The sequence below is a fragment of the Saccoglossus kowalevskii genome, chromosome 3 (genome assembly GCF_978046115.1).
Source record: "Saccoglossus kowalevskii chromosome 3, keSacKowa6.1, whole genome shotgun sequence".
Taxonomy (NCBI): domain Eukaryota; kingdom Metazoa; phylum Hemichordata; class Enteropneusta; family Harrimaniidae; genus Saccoglossus; species Saccoglossus kowalevskii.
Genome location: NC_140643.1, coordinates 10,468,342 through 10,486,716, shown reverse-complemented (window position 1 = coordinate 10,486,716; position 18,375 = coordinate 10,468,342). Strand labels below are relative to the sequence as shown.

General features: G+C 34.0%; 1 protein-coding gene across 1 annotated transcript; it reads right to left on the bottom strand.

Annotated features, from left to right (window-relative positions):
- Positions 1-921: 921 nt before the first annotated feature.
- LOC146747470 (gem-associated protein 2-like) lies at positions 922-18,334 on the bottom strand. Its single transcript, XM_085496758.1, has 6 exons — positions 17,953-18,334; positions 12,453-12,540; positions 8,019-8,168; positions 7,566-7,733; positions 6,485-6,664; positions 922-4,220 (listed from the first exon to the last, which is right to left on the bottom strand). Exons 1-6 carry the CDS (start codon positions 18,063-18,065, stop codon positions 4,101-4,103), a joined length of 819 nt encoding a protein of 272 aa, XP_085352884.1. The 5' UTR covers positions 18,066-18,334; the 3' UTR covers positions 922-4,100.
- Between the last annotated feature and the right edge of the window lie 41 nt (positions 18,335-18,375).

The following is an 18,375-nucleotide window of genomic DNA, read 5'->3' as shown; positions in this document are numbered from 1 at the left end:
CAGACAGCCACCCTTTGTTGAGGTTTGAAGTGGACAGAATGATGCTTCAATTCCAGGCACTTTCGTCTGATCGAGGGATTGAAATTGACAAGTCTTCTATCCCCTGTAACGCATCAACAGAATAAGGAAGTACACAAATTATCCTCCACTCTGCAAAATAACATCATGTACGTGTAGTCTGTGATAGCTCTGGTGCTACATGGAACACTACGCAATAGAAACATTCAGTTGGAGATGGGCCTTCCTGTGGCCAGTGAGGCATAGGGACATTCTATTTTTGTGGATCTTTCCTGCTCACCTGTTGGTCATCATCCATCAGTTGTGACAACCTTGATGCATACATATTCTTTCAGTTTCTGTTGACGATCAGGAAACTGTCTGTCAAATGACACATCCATTGCATTGCTAACATCATTTTGACCCAGTATTGGTGGACTCCCCTGGCGTGGACGCTTTAGACCACACGAGGTTACCTCCTCCAATGACCTGGAGTTGATAACAATTCAACTTCACACTTCTGGAAACGGGTTATAGCACACACACAAAATAGAAATTGCCTGTCTGAAAACTTTATTAAAATGAAAGCAGTCCCAAGTCTGTTACTTTTGATTTGATTATTTGCTAATTTACTGGTAATTTTGAATCAAACTTGGACATGTTTGTATAAATTTTGACTGTCAAATGAAATATTGTACCTTTCTAAAATGTGGAGTGCCCGTCTTAAAATACAGGTAGACATGTGGCTGGCTAAAGGTCTGTCTGGAAATAACCAAATAAAAAAACAAAAACAAAAAAGCGTCTTGGTTATTGCATCAGCATAAGGCGCCCTCTATGGTGGCAAATATAATCAGTATTGGAAGCATTCGGCATGATCAAGTTTAGGATTATTTTGACGGCTGTAATCAAGACAAGTAATCGTAATTGTATTTCTCACAATTTTATTAAGTTTACAAAATGACAGAAAAAATGAATAATATACGAATATATGATTGCATGCTGCTTGCTACAAATGACATGCATCACATTAGGATTTTTGCACTCATTTCATTGTTTAAGGGATGTCTGTCACCTGTTTGCTATCTTTAATCACAACAATCATGTTCCACTGAGTGACTGTTATGACTGCCATTCGCACTGGAGATTAAAAATCCTGATTGAACAAAACAAACATGCCTCTGTAGATTGCCATCAGCAAAATCAGCGCCCTCTATGGTGATAAACATATTTGTCATAATTGCAGTCTCACACTGCTGGAGTTACACCATCAGATAAAGTCTGAAAGCAACACAGTCACTTTTCTAGTATCTATATTACAACGTATCACAGTTGTTAAATGTTAGTAATTTGAGCCATGATTGATAGTCGCAAGGCTGATCCAGACTAGATTATAATCACATAGGATGATGGCAAGGGTTCAAGGATGTCATATCAGTGACATACTGTAAAACATGTCGAAAAAGCGGCATGCAATTATAGCGACTTGTGGTAAAATGATGTAATAGCGAAATGTTGATTTAGCGAATCTCTCTTGTCATTGTTGATTCCCTGTTTTCACAATACTTGTCTGTCGTGCGCCAAAACAAATGTACAGTTATCACCTCCAAAACAAAGAAAAACTGTCAAGTGTAATTTGATTCTGCTCGCAATGATAACAAAATGATTCAACAGGGATTTGAAAAAGCGGGTATCGTTGCTGCGTTACATCCAGAACATTGATCTTTTATATTGGGACTCGCAAATTACTAAGTACTACTAATACATCAGTGTTACTTCATGTATTTTCATTGAAATAATGACCACAATGAATACGTTTATTTTTTTGTGTTAATTTACTTTTCAATAAAGTGTATCTATCATGTCAGTACGTTTTTTTGTGTGTTGTTTACAAAGTGTATGTGGAGAAAAAAAACGTTTGGCGGCTATTTTGAATTTATAGCAAAGTCATTAGCGACATCATGAATTAGGGAATCAGTTCTCTCTCTAAATTCGCTAAAATGACATGTTTTACAGTATATTCTTATATATTATAGGTGAGGAATATTCATTTGAAATCACATGAATGGCAAAATAATCTCAAAATAAAAAAATCCCCATGTTTAAAGCGAGAGGGTTGTCACCTGCGCATGCACGGGAATTGACTCCCAAGCGACAATAACACCTGCTAAAATGCAAAGGCTTATGGGTAGACGTTTGTTTGTAAACAATGACACGCTATGGCCATCTGACGCATGCGCAGGTGATGACTCCCCCACTTTAATCAAGTGAGTAAGTTGGTAAAATAAATACAAATGTAGTAAGTGTTTGTTTCAACCTGCAGTTTTCTGATTCTTGTGTATTGGTTTTTCCCTTTTCAAAGCCTTCCACAATAAAAGTGTCAGTGTCCGGTGATTACATTTGATGCATGTAGGAAGGATACCTTTACAAGACTGTAGACATTCATGCAATTACAGTTTATCCACACAAATTGGAGAATGTTAAATTTAGAAAGCAATCTCATTAATTCTCCGGGAAGCTGAAAAAAATAAATACACTGTGGAAGAAACAAAAATTGTATTTTCCAGAAATATGAACAAAATCCTAGATATTGTAAGTCATGAAACAACCAAAGCTTAGGGAAACCATCCAACATAACAGAAATAAAGCACTCTGAATTTGGATATAACTGAGTACACTCCTATCACATAAAAAGGCAAAATTGGTTGTCTAAAATAGATCATTAAAACATTGCAAAGCTTTTACAACCTTGCTCTCTTGAGAATCTAGATAATAAAAATTTTATTTAATATTCAATACAAACTTACTGATGTACTTGCTGCTTGGTATTATACTTTCTTTGCAGGGCAAAAGATAGAATAAAAATTTGAAACAATATTATATTATACACTGTATCTAAAATATTGCACAGCACATACTGGCTAAAATTTAGATGGGAATAGTTCATATCAAAATAACATTATTTAATATTCATACTCCTTGATTAATATTGAAGAATGTTCTCACCCTCCAAATATTCCACTAAAGTATGTAATTATCTGGCAGCCTATGGTTTAATACTAATTTAGAACAGTGTTAGGTAAAGTGGAAGAAACAAAACATCACTCACAAATGTTACACATACATTCTTTTACCAGCATATTCTTTATCATGGGTGAATGTTTAAGCACACTCAATTGATTTTGGTGAGAAAATATACATGTCAACAATTGTCATAAAAATTACTTACAATTAAACAACATTAATTCATAATTTTTAAATAATACTACATGTACTGTATTAATCCCAGAGTCCCTTATAACATAATATAACATATAAGTTGTATTAAAGCTTCTAGATAGTACAGCAATAAATCTAAGCAAAACTTGGAAGGAAAATACTGTCCACTGTTTTTGCAATAAAAATATTTTTTTAAAGATATTTTAACCATAGGAAAAGGACAAGAAAATTTTAAGTAAAATTTCACCAATGTTTTGAAAAATATATATACAATTCAACTTGACCAAAAATTTAAACTGATTAATAAGATAAAAAACTTTGAAAAATATCAGATAAAAACTGTTTTGAGATATTGTAACCACAAGAAAATTCCCCTGGATATACCATTCCTTTCATCTTATAATGATTGGCCAAGGTAACAACAAACAATCCTGGATAAAAATGGTATTTCAAGTGTCACTGTCACATTTGTGTGTAGACAACTAAAGTGACACACTGTTCCAAATATGTAATTTTCTATTTACTGTGAGATACTATGTATTGTGTGAAAGCAATGCACCAAACAACTTTCACAAAATCAAATGATTTGGTTTTGAACTTTTTTTTATAGTTCAGTGAGGAAATATGGAATTTTCAGAGGAGACTAAGATATCCTTACTTCATGAAAATTAAACATCATTAAATGCATATAGGACATTATTAATTGTTGAACTACTCCAAAATTACTATCACTTTTGTTGAATCCTACACGACATTTTGAAGCCACTACAAAGCTATGACCTGTGTTTTATACTCAATTTCATGCATAACACGTGATCTCGCAGTAAACTGGAAATTGTCTTTTGGACTATAGTCAACATGAAACAATTTGTAGACACTGTAGTGAATCATGATTGCTGGCAATCTGCTGTAGTTTGTCTATCAGTTAAATCAGACTGCTCAAAGTAGTTAGCAACCAAACATATTAATAAATTCAGCTGAGTTAAATTACCATCTTCTTTACTTTCCTGCAAGAATAAAATTACAGTGAAGGCATATCACAGGTAATTGACTCAGGTATATCATTTGTATAACCACTCGTGAATTCAAAACATGAAAAATAAACAACTAGCAATAGAATAGGCTTCTATTATGTTCTAGGTGTGTACCAAGTTCAAACAAAATCCAAGAATGGATTGGAAGAGTAATAATTAGCTGATTAGTAAGCATAAATATTTACCAAAAACTAATTGGGTCTCTGCATAGTCCTAGGTTCATTGAAATGTGATGATGAATACTCTATAGAAGTTTCATTAAAATCCAATTAGTGGTTCTTTATATATCAGTGGAACATTCATGGACAAAATTAGCTAATTATGCAAATTAGGTAATTAATATCCACAATTATTTACCCTAAAACTAATCAGGTCTCTGCATAGTCCTAGATGATGTATGTAGCAAGTCTCATTGAAATATGATGATCAGTACTTGAGCTATCAGGCGAAAAGCTGAAATTTAACTAATTATGCTAATATGATGATTAATATGCACAAATATTTACCCCAAAACTAATCAGGTCTCTGCACAGTCCTTAAGTAACTATGTACCAAGTTTCATTGAAATGTGATGATTACTACTTGAAACATCAAAAGCTGAAAATTGATTAATTATGCAAATTAGGTAATTAATATGTACTGATATTACCCTAAAAACTATCAGGTCTGTGCAGTGTCATATGACATCTATGTACCAAGTTTCATTGAAATGTGATGATTACTACTTGAAATATCAAAAGCTGAAAAGTAATTAATTATGCAAATTAGGTAATTAATATGTACTGATATTTCACTAAAAACTATCAAGTCTGTGCAGTGTCCTATGACATCTATGTACCAAGTTTTATTGAAATGTGATGATTAGTACTTGAGATATTAGTGGAAAAGGTAAAAATTGATTAATCTTTATTCAAAATTAGGTAATTAATATTGCACAGATTTTTATCCAAAACTAATCAAATCTGCGCATTAGTTCAGAGCACCTATGTGCCAAGTTTCATCAAAATCCAATGAGTGGTTCTTGAGATATCGATATCAGTGGAACAATCATGGAACAGCTAAAAATCAAATAATTATCATGCAAATTAGGTAATTAATATGCATGGATTTTTACCAAAACCTAATCAAATCTGCGCATTGGCCCAGAGCACCAAGTTTAATCAAAAATCAATCTATGTTTCTTGAGATATCAGTGGAACCTACACACAGACACACAGACAGACACACTAACTGCAAAGACTCCATTTTTGTGCTTCGCACACGGGAGTCAAAAATGACACAGTCCCAGTTAAATTTTTGAAAGTTCTCTTTGTGCTCATCATATTAAAGTGGAGGGGTTGTCGCTAGCGTGTCCTTGAAACTTGAGTCCCAAGTGGCGTATACAATAGATTGTTTAATTACATCAAATTCGAACATGTGTTGTGTGACGACCCCCTCCGGTTTAAGACATGGCAAAGAAAAACCTAGATCACAAGTGAAAGCATGTCCAAGTTATCACATTTTAAACAAACAAGATGGCAGCCCCCAGTCGGCCATATTTGATCAAATTGCAAATTGAATTGACATGTATCTATTTATGACATGCTAAATATCAATGAAAATTAAAATGGTGACAGAGACAGCCATTATTCGTCCATTTTTGATCTGATTATGAAACAAAGTGAAATGTATGATGTATGTGCCAAATACGAATGAAAATGGTACATAAATTTTGGAAATACAGTATAGTAGTAAGGCCAAAAAGTCAGATGGCTGTTAATCAGCCATCCTTGATCCGATTGCGAAACAAATTGTCATGGACATGTATCCTAACATGTATAAAGTTTGAATGAAAACTGACAAAGCATGTCCAAAATGCAACATTTTCAAAAAACAAGATGGCTGCCAGTCAGCCATTTTGATTCGAATTGCTAAATCACTGCAGGTGCATATGTTCCACTTGAAGTACTAGGCACATGCAAAGAATGAACAGAATCGATCAAAAGGATTCTGAAATATGACTCCGGCCAGACGAACGAACGGATGGACAGTCGGAGGACATGTATCCTAACATGTATAATCTATGTATCAAATTTGAATGCAAACTGACAATTCATGTCCAAAATACAACATTTTTAAAAAACAAGACGGCTGCTAGTCAACCATTTTGAATCGAATCACTAAACCACTCATGAGACATGCAACACATCAACACAATGCATTATTATATAAAATTAAACAATGGCACAGTCACTTACGATAGTCACTCTCACATCTGCACATTTCCTGACTAATGTACGTAACCATGACACTGAGTCAGCAAGCACTGGTTTTTCCAAAAGTGTTAACAGTGCATACAACCATCTGCCTTGCTCTGTACTGAAACCCATAATGGTAAGCCACTTGGTGTGATACTCTAATAGCTGACATACTGTTGTCTGTGGTGGGAAATATAGAAATAATTATCATGTCTTGTATATCACCTATGAATTTAACAATGGAATCGTTAAACCCTAACAGAGTGGAAGCTGGAGAAGATATGAAATGATGTTGCTGAGGAAGTCTTGCAAAAGTATTGGGCAACTTCAGCTTACAGCTAAGCACCTAATTGCAAGTTTGCTGATACTGTACAATACTTTCGTTTGGATTTTATTTTCGCTGCATTTTGTATTTTCACTGAAGAAATAATTCAGTGAAATCAGTGAAATAAATTCCATATACCCAAAAAGTATTTTCTTCAAGTGCAATAACTGGAAATATTTCCTGTCAGGCTCTCTCCCTTTCAGGGTACAACGATTAAATGTTAAATTCATCACATAACGGTAGTCTGAGTCACCGCTGTGGCAAGCGTATGTATGATGCGTGAGCATTCAAAATCACTTCATATTGGTTTATTTTGGCGCATTTTTTCGGCAACAATAACATTGTTATGACTTCACAAATGTGTCCAGCGACTAATGCCAAACAAGTTTACCACGTGGTCAAAAAATAATTATACTAGTAACTGTTTTTTTAAGTTTTGTCACTTTTGTTCTTACTATAAATACACTAAATACTTTCAATTTTTTTTAAAGATGTAATAAAGCATAGTAGAAGTTACTAAATATAAACCTTAAAGAACAAAAAAAATCTATATTGCTGATACCTCATAACCCATAGGTTCAGCTAATGGCTACTTAAAATTTGAAGTAGTAACTCAAATTTCATTGAAAAGTTAATTGAACATAAAGTTATAATTCTGGCATGGTTTTGCAAAAGTAGGTGTATTTTCTAAATTATTGGCATCGTCACTTTCAACTTGAGCAATGCAGCTATGCAGTAAGGATGCAGCATACATACCTGATCTAAAGACGTGATAATATGAAGTAATGGCGGCATCCCAACATTAGAGTATTGATTCCCACTTGGTGTATCATAATCAGCAAGTTGTTTTTTTCTGTATCTTCTATCATTAAACTCATCTCCAAAACACAATTTACACCAGTTCTCTTCATCATTCGATATGGGCTGTATAAATAATAAATAATTCCACTACATTTCCACATGCATGAACATCACATATCTAATGATATGATGATGTAATGGTAATACAAATAACATGTATATAGATGGATTTGACTGTCTTTAATTAACAACTAATTTAAGAATTACTTAATTAAGATAATAATTCGCAAAAGTGTCAAATCATGTAACATTCACTAGTTGTGAAATTGTCAAATTACCTTCCCAATAAAATGTCTGTATGAAAAATGATGTATTCCCACTTAGTTGTTTTCTGTCAATAAAACTTACCAGTGAAGATCTCACTTCGTTTCGCTTTTCTTTCTGTCTTGCTTGATATCTACATAGTTTTTGCCTCAAATTTGAAAATAGCGTAATCTGATATGTTTGCCATTCAGCACTAGGTGCATATCCTATTGGTGCTGCTTGTACTCCATTTGACTGGTGGTGAGAAACATAAATGTAACATAAGACTGGTGATGAGAAACATAAATGTAACATAAGACTAGTGGTGAGAAACATAAATGTAACATAAAACTGGTGGTGAGAAACATAAATGTAACATAAGACTAGTGGTGAGAAACATAAATGTAACATAAAACTGGTGGTGTAAAACAAACATGTAACATAAGAATGGTGGTAAGAAATAAACATGTAACATAAGACTGGTGGTGAGAAACAAAAATGTAACATAAGACTGGTGGTGAGAAACAACAAGCAGCCTATCGGCTGAGATAGCTCCGCTGTTAGCAATGCACATTTCAATTAAAGAACTGAAGACATCATTAGAAAATGAACAATATGAATAGTATCAAAGCAATCGGACTTACAGTTTTTAACAAGAAGTCGAAAATATCACTTTTTACCAAAAATTACAAAAATATTCACCAAAATAAATTAATTAGAGAATTGAAGATATCATCACAAAATGGACAAATCTGAGAGAGGTCCACATGTAGTACCTATATATGTAATATCAAAGCAATCGGACTTGCAGTTTTTAACAAGAAGTCGAAAATATCACTTTTTACCAAAAATATTCACCAAAATTAGAGAACTGAAGATATCATCACAAAATGAGCAAATCTGAGAAAGGTCTACATGTAGTATCTATATATGTAATATCAAAGCAATTGAACTATTGGTTTTTAACAAGAAGTCGAAAATATCACTTTTTACCAAAAATTACAAAAATATTCACCAAAATTAGAGAATTGAAGATATCATCACAAAATGAACAAATCTGAGAGAGGTCCACATGTAGTACCTATATATGTAATATCAAAGCAATCACACTTGCGGTTTTTAACAAGAAGTCGAAAATATCACTTTTTACCAAAAATGACAAAAATATTCACCAAAATTAGAGAATTGAAGATATCAACATGAAATGAACAAACCTAAGAGAGGTCTCCCCAAGGTACATATACACCAAGTATCAAAGCATTCAGGCTTGTAGTTTTCAAGAAGAAGTCGAAAAAGTAAAACATTGACACGGACGACGACGACGGACAATCACTCATATGATAAGCTCCGCTCGACAAAGTCGACAGCGGAGCTAAAAATGTAACATAAGACTGGTGGTGAGAAACAAACATGTAACATAAGACTGGTGGTGTGAAACAAACATGTAACATAAGACTGGTGGTGTAAAACAAACATGTAACACAAGACTGGTGGTGTGAAACAACATGCAACATAAGACTGGTGGTGTGAAACAACATGCAACATAAGACTGTTGGTGTAAAACAAACATGTAACACAAGACCGGTGGTGTGAAACAAACACGTAACATAAAACTGGTGGTGTGAAACAAACATGCAACATAAGACTGGTGGTGTAAAACAAACATGTAACACAAGACTGGTGGTGTGAAACAACATGCAACATAAGACTGGTGGTGTAAAACAAACATGTAACACAAGACTGGTGGTGTGAAACAACATGCAACATAAGACTGGTGGTAAGAAATAAACATGTAACATAAGACTGGTGGTGAGAAATAAACATGTAACATAAGACTAGTGGTGAGAAACAAAAATGTAACATAAGATTGGTGGTGTGAAACAAATATGTAACATAAGACTGGTGGTGTAAAACAAACATGTAACACAAGACTGGTGGTGTGAAACAAACATGTAACATAAGACTGGTGGTGTGAAACAAACATGTAACATAAAACTGGTGGTGTGAAACAAACATGCAATATAAGACTGGTGGTGTGAAACAAACATGCAACATAAGACTGGAGGTGTAAAACAAACATGTAACACAAGACTGGTGGTGTGAAACAAACATGTAACATAAGACTGGTGGTGTCAAACAAACATGTAACACAAGACTGGTGGTGTGAAACAAACATGTAACATAAGACTGGTGGTGTAAAACAAACATGTAATACAAGACTGGTGGTGTGAAACAAACATGTAACATAAAACTGGTGGTGTGAAACAAACATGTAACAAAAGACTGGTGGTGTGAAACAAACAAACATGTAACATAAGACTGGTAGTGAGAAATAAACATGTAACATAAGATTAGTGGTGAGAAATAAACATGTAACATAAGACTGGTGGTGTGAAACAAACATGTAACAAAAGACTGGTGGTGTGAAACAAACATGTAACATAAGACTGGTAGTGAGAAATAAACATGTAACATAAGACTAGTGGTGAGAAACAAAAATGTAACATAAGACTGGTGGTGTGAAACAAATATGTAACATAAGACTGGTGGTGTAAAACAAACATGTAACACAAGACTGGTGGTGTGAAACAACATGCAACATAAGACTGGTGGTAAGAAATAAACATGTAACATAAGACTGGTGGTGAGAAATAAACATGTAACATAAGACTAGTGGTGAGAAACAAAAATGTAACATAAGATTGGTGGTGTGAAACAAATATGTAACATAAGACTGGTGGTGTAAAACAAACATGTAACACAAGACTGGTGGTGTGAAACAAACATGTAACATAAGACTGGTGGTGTGAAACAAACATGTAACATAAAACTGGTGGTGTGAAACAAACATGCAATATAAGACTGGTGGTGTGAAACAAACATGCAACATAAGACTGGAGGTGTAAAACAAACATGTAACACAAGACTGGTGGTGTGAAACAAACATGTAACATAAGACTGGTGGTGTCAAACAAACATGTAACACAAGACTGGTGGTGTGAAACAAACATGTAACATAAGACTGGTGGTGTAAAACAAACATGTAATACAAGACTGGTGGTGTGAAACAAACATGTAACATAAAACTGGTGGTGTGAAACAAACATGTAACAAAAGACTGGTGGTGTGAAACAAACAAACATGTAACATAAGACTGGTAGTGAGAAATAAACATGTAACATAAGATTAGTGGTGAGAAATAAACATGTAACATAAGACTGGTGGTGTGAAACAAACATGTAACAAAAGACTGGTGGTGTGAAACAAACATGTAACATAAGACTGGTAGTGAGAAATAAACATGTAACATAAGACTAGTGGTGAGAAACAAAAATGTAACATAAGACTGGTGGTGTGAAACAAATATGTAACATAAGACTGGTGGTGTAAAACAAACATGTAACACAAGACTGGTGGTGTGAAACAACATGCAACATAAGACTGGTGGTGTGAAACAAACATGTAACATAAGACTGGTGGTGTGAAACAAACATGTAACATAAAACTGGTGGTGTGAAACAAACATGCAACATAAGACTGGTGGTGTGAAACAAACATGCAACATAAGACTGGTGGTGTAAAACAAACATGTAACACAAGACTGGTGGTGTGAAACAAACATGTAACATAAGACTGGTGGTGTGAAACAAACATGCAACATAAGACTGGTGGTGTGAAACAACATGCAACATAAGACTGGTGGTGTAAAACAAACATGTAACATAAGACTGGTGGTGTCAAACAAACATGTAACACAATACTGGTGGTGTGAAACAAACATGTAACATAAGACTGGTGGTGTAAAACAAACATGTAATACAAGACTGGTGGTGTGAAACAAACATGTAACATAAAACTGGTGGTGTGAAACAAACATGTAACAAAAGACTGGTGGTGTGAAACAAACAAACATGTAACATAAGACTGGTAGTGAGAAATAAACATGTAACATAAGACTAGTGGTGAGAAATAAACATGTAACACAAGACTGGTTGTGAGAAACAGGGTAATATGCTTTCGTGTACATGTAAGTCAAATACATGTAGTATACATTGTAGCTATAAACTTCAGTGTTCAAACACAAGGAATCATCCAGCTGCCTAGGTGCATGTCTTGTACATCTTAATAACATGTGTATTCATTCTGTGTCATCGATTAAATTTTGATTCACTTGTATGGATTAAAAAACACAGTTCATTGGACTATAAGAATCATCTAAACCATACTTCCTTAACTTCATGAATTTAATGTATGAAACGATTTCAACATATATTTATCAGTGTTCAAACTTGTGTGCATGGCTACAAGTACCAATAAAGCCAATGGACATTTCAATCGTAAAATGGACTACATTTTAAAGAAAAACTTTGAGCCCTGAAATATTAACAGAGCAAATATGTATGGTATCAGCAAACAAATACAATTAAATCTTTCAGTATCTCCATCACAGACACTTGGAACTGAGAGACAAGCAAGTGAATTCAATGAGTGGTCATACTACGAATAGTCACTGACATTTAGTTAGCACAATTAACTTACAGAAGATACACTTATTGTCTGTTTATTCTTAAAGCTACTGAAATCGATATCAGCCACAACCACTTGTGCACACTGTCTGGCTTCTTGTCTGAAATTCAATAATATTATGAAAGGATTATCGACCCAGATTAGAAAAACAAAACAGTTACTGTTAACTTTATTACAGCGAGTGCAAGATTTTACATACACCTACATTTAACTCCTGCACGTGGTAGGCAATTACCGAGCAACATCCCTGACACTTTCCTAGACACTCCAATGACCACTGTAGACGCAATAAAGTTACAACTTACTCCGTCCTAGATCATTCCCAAAGGGTGAATAATCTCCTTCTCAGTGTCTTTGTTTAAATGCTTTGACATAATAGCAATACTTGTTCAAAATCAGAAACTGTATTCAAAAATAAACTGTCCTCACGAGGATAATTTCATTATATGTTAGGGGCATTTTAAATACTTGTATCAACTAGGTTTATTATTTTGCAAAACGTTCAAAATAGAATTTATTAAATTAACGAGCATATGTATGCATGAAATAATAAAGTGTCTGATATCAACAATGAGTAAAACATGATTGTTTGATGAATGTTTGACTGGACGCTTACACTTTGTAATACTAGTAGTTGAACTTTATTGCGTCTACAACGGTCGCTGGATTGTCTATGAAAGTGGGGATGTTGCAAAGTCCCTCGATATTTACCTAATGGGTGCAAGAGATATCTTGCGTTCGCTGTTAAAAATAACTTTCACCAATCACACAATATTTGCAACTATGATGTACTGGTAGATATCGGGACTATCATAGATATAGATATTGGGACTATCATAGATATCAGAACTATCATAGATATCAGGACTATCATAGATATAGATATCGGGACTATCATAGATATCGGGACTATCATAGATATAGATATTGGGACTATCATAGATATCTGGACTATCATAGATATAGATATCGGGACTATCATAGATATAGATATTGGGACTATCATAGATATCAGGACTATCATAGATATAGATATCAGGACTATCATAGATATAGATATTGGGACTATCATAGATATCAGGACTATCATAGATATAGATATCGGGACTATCATAGATATCAGGACTATCATAGATATAGATATCGGGACTATCATAAATATAGATATCGGGACTATCATAGATATCGGGACTATCATAGATATAGATATTGGGTCTATCATAGATATCCGGACTATCATAGATATAGATATCGGGACTATCATAGATATCGGGACTATCATAGATATCGGGACTATCATAGATATAGATATCGGGACTATCATAGATATCCGGACTATCATAGATATCGGGACTATCATAGATATAGATATTGGGACTATCATAGATATCAGGACTATCATAGATATAGATATCGGGACTATCATAGATATCAGGACTATCATAGATATTGGGACTATCATAGATATAGATATTGGGACTATCATAGATATCAGGACTATCATAGATATAGATATCGGGACTATCATAGATATCGGGACTATCACAGATATAGATATCAGGACTATCATAGATATCAGGACTATCATAGATATAGATATCGGGACTATCATAGATATCGGGATTATCATAGATATAGATATCGGGACTATCATAGATACATGTATCGGGACTATCATAGATATCCGGACTATCATAGATATAGATATTGGGACTATCATAGATATCAGGACTATCATAGATATAGATATCGAGACTATTACAGATATTGGGACCATCATAGATATCAGAACTATCATAGATATCGGGAATATCATAGATATCGGGACTATCATAGATATCGGGACTATCATAGATATAGATATTGTGACTATCATAGATATCAGGACTATCATAGATATCGGGACTATCATAGATATCGGGACTATCATAGATATCCGGACTATCATAGATATCTGGACTATCATAGATATAGATATTGGGACTATCATAGATATAGATATCGGGACTATTATAGATATCAGGACTATCATAGATATCAGGACTATCATAGATAAGATATTGGGACTATCATAGATATCCGGACTATCATAGATATAGATATCGGGACTATTATAGATATTGGGACTATCATAGATAAGATATCGGGACTATCATAGATATCGAGACTATCATAGATATCGGGACTATCATAGATATCCGGACTATCATAGATATAGATATTGGGACTATCATAGATATAGATATCGGGACTATCATAGATATCGGGACTATCATAGATATAGATATCGGGACTATCATAGATATCAGGACTATCATAGATATAGATATCGGGACTATCATAGATATCGGGATTATCATAGATATAGATATCGGGACTATCATAGATACATGTATCGGGACTATCATAGATATCGGGACTATCATAGATATAGATATTGGGACTATCATAGATATCAGGACTATCATAGATATAGATATCGAGACTATTACAGATATTGGGACCATCATAGATATCAGAACTATCATAGATATCGGGAATATCATAGATATCGGGACTATCATAGATATCGGGACTATCATAGATATAGATATTGTGACTATCATAGATATCAGGACTATCATAGATATCGGGACTATCATAGATATCGGGACTATCATAGATATCGGGACTATCATAGATATCCGGACTATCATAGATATCTGGACTATCATAGATATAGATATTGGGACTATCATAGATATAGATATCGGGACTATTATAGATATCAGGACTATCATAGATATCAGGACTATCATAGATAAGATATTGGGACTATCATAGATATCCGGACTATCATAGATATAGATATCGGGACTATTATAGATATTGGGACTATCATAGATAAGATATCGGGACTATCATAGATATCGGGACTATCATAGATATCGGGACTATCATAGATATCGGGACTATCATAGATATCCGGACTATCATAGATATAGATATTGGGACTATCATAGATATAGATATCGGGACTATCATAGATATCGGGACTATCATAGATATAGATATCGGGACTATCATAGATATCAGGACTATCATAGATATAGATATCGGGACTATCATAGATATCGGGATTATCATAGATATAGATATCGGGACTATCATAGATACATGTATCGGGACTATCATAGATATCGGGACTATCATAGATATAGATATTGGGACTATCATAGATATCAGGACTATCATAGATATAGATATCGAGACTATTACAGATATTGGGACCATCATAGATATCAGAACTATCATAGATATCGGGAATATCATAGATATCGGGACTATCATAGATATAGATATTGTGACTATCATAGATATCAGGACTATCATAGATATCGGGACTATCATAGATATCCGGACTATCATAGATATCCGGACTATCATAGATATCCGGACTATCATAGATATCCGGACTATCATAGATATAGATATTGGGACTATCATAGATATAGATATCGGGACTATTATAGATATCAGGACTATCATAGATATCAGGACTATCATAGATAAGATATTGGGACTATCATAGATATCCGGACTATCATAGATATAGATATCGGGACTATCATAGATAAGATATCGGGACTATCATAGATATCGGGACTATCATAGATATCGGGACTATCATAGATATAGATATTGGGACTATCATAGATATAGATATTGGGACTATCATAGATATAGATATTGGGACTATCATAGATATTGGGACTATCATAGATATCGGGACTATCATAGATATAGATATTGGGACTATTATAGATATAGATATCGGGACTATCATAGATATAGATATTGGGACTATCATAGATATCAGGACTATCATAGATATAGATATCGGGACTATCATAGATATCAGGACTATCATAGATATCGGGACTATCATAGATATAGATATTGGGACTATCATAGATATCAGGACTATCATAGATATAGATATCGGGACTATCATAGATATCGGGACTATCATAGATATCGGGACTATCATAGATATAGATATTGGGACTATCATAGATATCAGGACTATCATAGATATAGATATCGGGACTATCATAGATATCGGGATTATCATAGATATAGATATCGGGACTATCATAGATACATGTATCGGGACTATCATAGATATCCGGACTATCATAGATATAGATATTGGGACTATCATAGATATCAGGACTATCATAGATATAGATATCGAGACTATTACAGATATTGGGACCATCATAGATATCAGAACTATCATAGATATCGGGAATATCATAGATATCGGGACTATCATAGATATCGGGACTATCATAGATATAGATATTGTGACTATCATAGATATCAGGACTATCATAGATATCGGGACTATCATAGATATCGGGACTATCATAGATATCCGGACTATCATAGATATCCGGACTATCATAGACATCCGGACTATCATAGATATAGATATTGGGACTATCATAGATATAGATATCGGGACTATTATAGATATCAGGACTATCATAGATATCAGGACTATCATAGATAAGATATTGGGACTATCATAGATATCCGGACTATCATAGATATAGATATCAGGACTATTATAGATATTGGGACTATCATAGATAAGATATCGGGACTATCATAGATATCGGGACTATCATAGATATCGGGACTATCATAGATATCCGGACTATCATAGATATCCGGACTATCATAGATATAGATATTGGGACTATCATAGATATAGATATCGGGACTATTATAGATATTGGGACTATCATAGATATCCGGACTATCATAGATATAGATATCAGGACTATTATAGATATCAGGACTATCGTAGATATCAGGACTATCATAGATAAGATATCGGGACTATAATAGATATCGGGACTATTATAGATAGCGGGACTATCATAGATAAGATATCGGGACTATAATAGATATTGTGACTATCATAGATAGCGGGACTATCATAGATATCGGGACTATCACAGATATCAGGACTATCATAGATAAGATATCGGGACTATAATAGATATCGGGACTATCATAGATAGCGGGACTATCATAGATAAGATATTGTGACTATTATAGATATTGGGACTATCATAGATAGCGGGACTATCATAGATATCAGGACTATCATAGATAAGATATCGGGACTATCATAGATATCAGGATTATCATAGATATGCAATAATTCAAGTTATGCAATAAATGCAAAAAAAAAATCTAAAGAACTATTTTATCTCATTTGCATAAGAAGTGTATTTTCATAGACGGTATTTAGACCCGAGAGTGTGTAGAAACCAAAAAAAAATTGTCAAATTATCTTTAATGTTGTAATAAACTAATATTCTCTTCTCTTCTATTCTTCTATTCTATTCTATTCTATTCTATTCTATTCTATTCTATTCTATTCTATTCTATTCTATTCTATTCTATTCTATTCTATTCTATTCATTATCGGGATAATGAACAGTAATGTACATACCGAACTTTTCTCAGGTACTCCTTTCCAGATGTTGGTGTCTGGCTTAAGTCAAATGTATCCGTCTCGATCTCGTCTGATTCCGGCAGTAGCGATGGTGGCAATAGAGGATCCATGCTATAATACTAAAATGTTTACCAGAAATTAAACACGGGACGTAACCAATTATTTACCCAAAGACGGTTATTAGGGTTTTTGTCGCACTGATTGTTCTTTAATGTTGTAAAAAAGGAACAATAATCAAATCACGCAAAATCTGTTCTGACTCCGTATTCACATTTCTAACTCCTTGTGGATCAATACGATGGATAGTGGCTATGATTAGTCAACAAACGACACACGCACGATCACAGATGTCAGACGGTGTTGTGAAGTTACCGGAAGCGAACGTGTGTTTTGATCTTCTTTCCTCCACTAGTACAGTTC

Bases quoted from the DNA above. Each gene is read 5' to 3' on its own strand.
- LOC146747470 (XM_085496758.1), bottom strand. From the start codon at position 18,065: ATGGATCCTCTATTGCCACCATCGCTACTGCCGGAATCAGACGAGATC. The intron at 12,541-17,952 runs GTATGTACATTA...ATTGAATTTCAG, and splicing joins GAGTACCTGAGAAAAGTTCG to ACAAGAAGCCAGACAGTGTG. The intron at 6,665-7,565 runs GTATGTATGCTG...TTCCCACCACAG, and splicing joins TTATCACGTCTTTAGATCAG to ACAACAGTATGTCAGCTATT.